Raw genomic sequence first — 8,506 nt, 5'->3', positions numbered from 1 at the left:
TCAAAATATTACTCCAAAATAATTATTGAATGGCATATTATTATTAATATTAGATATAAGATTGCTTTTTTTTTAATCCACATAATATTCAAAATAAATTTTAAAAATAAAATAAAAAAGATATTATTGCATAGTATTGCAAAAGATTTTGGGAGGTGGCGTTTCGCGCTACAGATAGGTATATTTAAGTGTGTACATATATTATATAATCTACCCCAAAATGTATAAAAACATGTAACTTGCACACAGAAAAAATTAAATTAGTTTTGTAAATTTTACTACATATCAGAAAACAAAATGCAAATTATTAAATTTACGCCAAACTTTCTAATTCAATTGTTAATTGAAAACTTGGTAAATTTACCAAACATACATCAGTTGTATCGTGCAAACATTGATAGAAAGAGCTTAATCTCCTTGTTATTTACCAGTACAAGAAAATGAGTATGCTAGGTATTATGGGTAATCTTATTTTATAAAATTATTATTAATTGAAATATTACACAAATTACGCATTTAAAATACATATATAAATAAGTGTAAAAAGAACTAATTATTTTAAAGTGGCGCAAATTATAATTTTGATAAAATGAAAAATAACACAAATTACAATTAATGTAACCAAATATTTATAAAATTGAGCAAATTATATATAATACCGTTTTATTTAGTCGGATATGGTTCTAAATTACAACCTTAAATGTGGTACAAATTACCAAAATTATTTTTAGATGTGGTATAAATTAAATATTTTTTGTTTATTTTGGCAAATTACATAATATGATTATTAAATGAAAAATCCGTAAAAAATTTATACTTGATAATAATGATATTAATTAATTAAAATAAAAATAATAAATAATGGTATATAATTCTATAATATATTTTAATTTTATTATGATGATTTATTAGCTGAATTATTATTGGTTTTTAAATATTTGTATAATAATAATAATTTCATACATATTTTGCTAATCTTATTAATTATTATATTTTTAAGCGATGAAAAACTATATAGGTATAACAAACTAGTAATTAAACATTTTTTGTTAGAAATGAGGAGAAAGTAAACTTTTTTTAAACTTAAACAGTTTGTAAGTTGAGAGGGGCTTACAACAATTATCTTGTATTTTGAAGCTTAATAGATTTCTAATTAAAGCTTGCTTCTGTTTCAAACAATTAAATACATGATAACAGTATCTTGTTAGTGTTTAGATATTGTTCAAACTATATTCTTTATGCGATTAGAATATGTCTGAACTCTGAATACTATTTTGTATTGAAAGACAATTTCAAACACCACCAGCTCGTATAATAATAATAAATAATAACTGATGGAAATTGTAAATTAATCTAAAATAGATTTTTAAAAATCAATTGTAATTTATTTATTTTTTTATAATACAACGAATACAACTATTTTTTAAATATTTTGATATTATAATATTTTCAATAATAACTTAGGTAGGTAGTTGAACATAAATATTGCATACCTACCTACGCTACGGTGAATTCTCAATTCATCAGTGTTCATATTTTTCTTTATATATTATATTATGACTTTAATAATTTTTACTGAGAATCTCATAACGAGAAGAAGCTTTTTGAACACCCTCCTCTCACAAAGCCAACCCACCCGTTTACCGACTAATTGCTGACAATCCTAACTTGTTTAGTATATAACACTTAAATCTCCGTTTTCCCTCCAGCCAGGATGAAGGGTTCCAGTATGGCTACCACCAAGCCAATACGAAAGGGCTGGCACCGATCAATGCAGCCAATGGGAGCCGTCGAAGGGACGGTCTTTTGGGGTGACTAAGTAACACATAATGCCTGCGCGTTTACGGGTTTTGGTGTAGTAAATCGTGAACAATTTGCCCGTCAAGCTTCTAGGAAACGCGACGTCATTTATTATATAGTTTAAATAATCAAGCCAAATAAAATGCCAGAAAACCAGAGGAAATCGTCTCCCGGACACTCCACATCATTTTTAATTGAGGACATATTATTCAGATCAAAGAATAACAGACCAAATTCAGAGGTATTTTATTATTATTAAACGTATAATGTAAACTTAAAACTATATATATATTTATTATATAACATTAAACCAAAATGTTTTCCACCTTATCTAAAAATTGACCAACCGAGATAATATAGAATATTTTTGCATGTAATAAATAAAATATTTTTCATGTACCTAAATATTTATTAACGCCTCATAATTGTATGACAGTGAAAATCAATTTGATAATTTGATTATAAAATTATAATAATTTATAGTATATACAAATTTCATTTCAGATTTTTTAGAATAAGATGGCTGATTATACTAAATTATATACTCGTAATATAATATGATACAATTTAGAACATTTAAATATTTTAATCATATTTCAAAACCATGACCTGCAGTGACACTATTATAGGTGGAAGAGTAATGTTTGTACTTTATGGAAAAAGACAATAATTAATATTTCAAATAATGTTAGTTCTACTTGGTGAATTTCTATGAAAGTGGCCAGAATATTTCAGATAAATACAGTACACTGTACGATCATGCAATGATTAAATATAATTAATGCGTCTAATTATTAATCTTAAATTGATTTAATAATTTAATATAATAAATTATAATATGCATTTATTTTAAATTTAAAATATACAAAATTAAAGTTTAAAATGTCTACACTTTGATGATACAAACTCTGTAACAAAAATCTATGCACCAAAAATAAAATGTTTTTCCTCTAAATCATTGTCTTACTTAAAAATACATAAAATAGAATATAGCTATACAACTAATATTGACTATTATTAAGGTTGTTTCAATAACATTAAATTGTAGGTATTTCATAAAAAACTAGTAGTGTATTTTTTATTTTATACTGCAATTAATAATTTATATTAATTATAATCTATAGTTTAGAAAGTAGGTATAATACCTAATTAAAAAAAAATATATAAATTCCTATAATTTAAAAAATAATACATCGTAATTTTATGAGTTTTATACTATGGTATCAGTATATAATATATATTATATTGTTCATTTTTTCATAAAAACGTGATTCTTGGGAGTGTAGGTTAGTGTTGAAATCCCTAATGGATTATATTGACACCAAAAGTATATTTCACATATAGAATTAATTCTTCGTACATGTCCGTGTAAATCATTATAATTTATAATTTATAAAGATAAATATTGAATATATTATTATATACCTACTATAAAATAAAATAATTTTTTTTAATTGGTACCTCCACCCATCAAAATAACTAACAAAATACCCATACAGCAAATAAATGATTTTGATATTAATAACATGATATCAGGTTACTGTAAATATTAAGATATTTCACTTAGTGATATCCTTATAATATTATAATAATAGCTTAAAATAATTATTCTACTATTTTTATTTTTATTGTGTTATTCTGATATTCAAAACGAGATATTTTATAGTATTTATTTATATAATAACAAAAAAATAACACTAATTTGATTTAAGAAAAATATACATTTCTTCATATCAGTATAATGTTAATTCTATATTAGAATTGAGATAATCAAAATTGTTTATTGATATAATAACAAACAGATATTTTTAAAATAATATTATAATAATAATATGCATATCCTTCATATAATATGTATGATATTAATTCTATATTAAAATAGAGATATTTAAAAGTATTTATTGATAGTATAACCAAAAGATATTGCTAATGTGTATATGATATTATAATATTATGCATATTTTATTTCTGTTTGAACCGACGACGATACAGAAATGCTTTCGCAGTACGCCCGTAACCAATAACACTTAAACTGTATAAAAATAATGATAATTAAATAGTATCTATTTATTTTTATAATTATTATTAGTTATAAATATATTTTTATATGCATTACACACTAACACACTACTTTTAATATAGCAAAATCGATCTTTCTTTTTTATAAATTAAAAGTAGATAAATTCTTCGAGATTATTATTTTCAATTCTTAATACTCAATGATCAGTGATGACGTTTATTTAAAATAACATATTTAACTAAAATATTTCACCTACATGGCTAAATGTATTGTATGAAAATCTATGATTCACTGAAGTTTATAAAAATGTATCTATGTATATGGGCCAATTGAATATAATAATTAATAATAATTTAAGTATATTTTATAACTAATAAAAATATTAAAGAGAATCAACCCCAAATGATGTTTGTATTCTTAATTCGAGTATAAAATATAAGTGTTTAGTTAAATATATTTATTTTAAGTTTTTAACTTATTCATTTTGATCCTATGAAAAAATTTCAAATTTGAATTTGACATATTTGACATAGACAAATCTATAGATGAGATAATAACCATATTCCATTTATTTTTCTCTTTGGCTCATGTGCAGCATAGATAAAACGCATTCACCCAAAATCGTTTATTATAGTTTTTGAGTAACCTCAGAGAAAAACTAAATATTAACAAAAATTATAGAGAATTATATTTTTGAGAGTTTTTGATCAGTTTTGTATATTTTTTTTTTATTATTATTTTACTTAAAAAATAATAAAAAAAATTATAAATATAAATGAAAATTACAGTTTTTGAGACAATATTTAGACAACATAATGTCACAAATCATCAAAAATATTAATCTATGCAATTTTTATAATAAATGATTTTTCTCTAAAATTACCCAAAAACTAAAAAAAACTGTTTTGCATAAATATGTTTTATGAATGTTTGAAGTGTATTAGAGAGAGAAAACAACTATAGTTAACTATGTTAAATATATTATATAGTGCGCTGACAGCATCCTCTTAAGAACACTTAAAAATTTGAATACTGCTTTTATTTGTAAATCAACATGCTTTTTAGTCCTTTGAAACAAGTACCTATCTTGTGTCACTCGCGGTATACACGATTATAATAAAAGTATACAGGTTTCTTTTACATCTGCCTGTGTTAAATTCATTATTATTTCAGTCTTAAAATAAAAAATGAATAAAAGTTCCAGGTAACTAGTCACGAAAGAAATAGAAATCATCAATTGCCACAAAGTCAAGAATGCTTCCCGATGTTACCATCAACGGTGGCTTCTGCGTATTTATCATATCCAGCACATTATATGCACAAAAATGGTATTGCAGAACCATTTTTTATTTCACCCCAAGGTAATTATTAATAAAAATTAAATATAAGTACTTATTAGAATATATTATCTGTAAATATTAGTTAATAAAACGGAGTGTAAAACTAAATACGATCTGATATTTAGATATTTCTCGCATTCTGCTCTTCTTTGCGAACCAGTAATTTACAATAGTGCCTACTTTTATATATTTAAAAAAAATATGATCAACTACTACATTTGTATAACCATCCTAACTCTTGAACTGAGTTCGTATTACTATAATATTTATGTACCTAGCCATGTAGGGGAATTAAAAAATTCACAAAAAAGGTTAATATTTGTAAGAAAAAAAATTGGGTGATCATTAAATTTAAATAAATAGGTAATTTTGTAATTCGTTAAAATAAATATTAAATTAAAAAAAAAAGTGAAAGTTACTTTACTGTGTTATAGGTATTGAATGTACACCGTTGAATAGTTCACTGAGATGGATTATTGAATTATGATATGTTAAATATTTTATGATTAATCTTGTGATTAGGAAATCTTAGCTTAATTAATATTGGAATGGAATGTTTTAAGTCTCTATACGATTAATATTTATTGATTAACATCAAATTTTACATAAAAAATAACAGAAATCGTACTATATATGTTTTTATTATATTTTAACTGTAATAGAAATAACTTAAGAGGAACTTAATATGAAAATGTCAAGCTTTTTTACTCATAAACAATAATTTATCATAATATATAAATCGAAAATAAACCAAATAAATTGAAAAATGTCTAATATCCTTAATATCACAGAAAGAGCGAATATTTTTTGAAAATTATATCATGTCTAGTGTCTAGTCAATTCTAATATGAATATTTAGTGAAAGTTTATACAGCTATTCTATTTTTAATTACCAAAAAAAAGTAATTCAATCTATCGAAAAATATTACTGCGTAACTATTCCCATTTTTCTTAATTAATTTAGTTTTTCTGTTAGTTTTAAAAAATAGATGCTGAAAAATTTTTGATTTTGATAAAAGTAATATTTGCCCTCCACCCTCCCACAAATATTTACTAGATTACATTTTCTATTAAAAATCACCTTTAAAATTGTACATTAGCGTTTTTACTATTTCATAAGGTTTTTTGCTATCATACATATATTATATACCATGGTCCATGACTATATCAGTGATGGATATAAATATGATCTTAATTTTTGGAAATAGATTTCGTGCTTTGGTATTTATATATTTTTATTTCGAAATAATATTAATAATGCAACATGATTGTTACTATGATTATTTTAGGGGTACCTTTTGGAAGTATTTGGGGTGCCCGATCAGACTATGGCCATGGTCAATTAAGCTCTAGGCTATGTCGTAGACGAAAAGCTCGGACTGTATTTTCCGATCAACAACTCACGGGACTAGAAAAAAGATTTGAAGTACAACGATATTTAAGCACGCCCGAGAGGGTTGAACTGGCTACCGAACTGAGATTGTCTGAAACACAGGTAAATAATAACTAATAATTTAACTACATATAGTTATAACTAGTAAGTAGTAGGTATTGTTGTGTTTATACTCAATAGTATATTAAATCATTAATCTTCAGGTCAAAACATGGTTTCAAAATCGAAGAATGAAACATAAAAAACAATTGAGAAAAGTTAATGACGATACAGCGGTTATTGGTTCAGAAAAACCTGAAGACAACACTGCAAACAAATCACTAACCACAGGTCAGTCTCACATTGCAATTATATACAAGTACAATAATTACATATTAATTGTATATAACCTAAGTTATGAGTTGAATATATACTAAACAAAATTATATACTTCAGATTATCCTGTTGACTTTTCATCTAAAGGATCAGTTTGCGGTGTATTAGATACAGGCATTCAGGAGTCCAAGGATTTAGCTCGACAAAGTAGGTCGCTCAACAACGATGATGAGAGGAGTCAACGGTACGACCTGAGTGAAGTCTCTGAAGTGGACGACGATGATGACGTCGATGATGCTGATGATGAGATTATAGATATTGTCGGTGATCACTCTCATATGCTAAATAGCGTACAGCGAAATTACGAACAACAAAGATTTTTCTAATTAAAGCTAAAAACCACTTATCTATTATTATTATTATTATTATTATTATTATTATTAAACTGTGTACAAAACAGTTAGAAACCAATCGTATCCATATATATTTCTTATAATATTTCAAACATATACCTAATTACTAATTAGGTAGGTATATAGATTAATTAATTTAGTTATAGTTTTAAATTATAAAATATGTAATGTAAAAACTAAAAATAAGAAAAGTTGTCTGACAAATAAGAAAACAAATATTATGTTATCTTTGGCGTTACACACTTCCAATAAAATTGTTTGTCTTCCAATTTTTTTATCTGTCGCTATATTTTAAGTAAACAAACATTATATTTGAATAGCTCAAATGTATAATAAATTTATATTAGGGATTAATTATTATAATTTATAATGATAAATATAATTTTAAGCAAATAACCGGCAATACATAAATGTATGTTTTAAATAATTTATTCTAATGCATTATTATAATTTGTACAATTGAAAATTGTATAATATCATTTAATATTTAAATTATTGATAATTCGGGTAAGTAGGTACTCGTACTCGTTAATATAATACAATTAAGTAAGAAGTGTGAAAATTAATTTCAAAAACTGGTCAGTTATTTTAATATTAAACAAAATATTTTATTTATTAATTATTATTCTGTCTATCAGGTGCAAACGCAGGGCCCCCCAGTCGAAATATCAGGAACAAAATTAAATTACTTGACCTACAAATTAATAATATATTAATATGATATTTATGAACATTTTTTCAAACCCTACCCCCACCACCGAAATGTTTTCCTGTGTTCGCGCCTGCTGTCTATAGTAGGTATACATTTAAAAATAATTCATAAAAATAGATAATGTATTAAAATATGATTTATACACATAATTACCTACCAACACCCGTCATGTAAATGATATTTTTTTTTTAAATTAAAACGTGATCTAAATAAATATCTATAAAATTAATAAAAATACGAATATAATATACTCCGTCATTTTATAGACACAGACACACACATACACTTGCATATCTAATTTCCACTATGGATTTTATCATTTAGACGAATTTCAAGATAATTTGTCTGTGTGTTTATGTATATAACTGTATAAAAGACACCGCAATGTCCTATTTATTTAGATGCGATACTATAAATTCTATATATAAGGTCGTATAAAGGGTATAATTTTATTATAGGTACACTAGTAGTTGGTACACACCAATGAGAAAGCGGTTCTATAATAAGTTTAAA

General features: G+C 24.4%; 1 protein-coding gene across 1 annotated transcript; it reads left to right on the top strand.

Moving 5' to 3' along the window:
• The first annotated feature begins 1,848 nt into the window (after positions 1-1,848).
• LOC132931664 (brain-specific homeobox protein homolog) lies at positions 1,849-8,243 on the top strand. The gene is made up of 5 exons (XM_060997570.1): positions 1,849-2,041; positions 5,019-5,181; positions 6,450-6,655; positions 6,757-6,883; positions 6,989-8,243. Exons 1-5 carry the CDS (start codon positions 1,943-1,945, stop codon positions 7,252-7,254), a joined length of 861 nt encoding a protein of 286 aa, XP_060853553.1. The 5' UTR covers positions 1,849-1,942; the 3' UTR covers positions 7,255-8,243.
• Positions 8,244-8,506: the final 263 nt, after the last annotated feature.

Source organism: Rhopalosiphum padi, chromosome 1 (assembly GCF_020882245.1).
Source record: "Rhopalosiphum padi isolate XX-2018 chromosome 1, ASM2088224v1, whole genome shotgun sequence".
Classification (NCBI taxonomy): Eukaryota; Metazoa; Arthropoda; class Insecta; order Hemiptera; family Aphididae; genus Rhopalosiphum; species Rhopalosiphum padi.
This window is presented reverse-complemented; position numbering and strand designations above follow the sequence as displayed.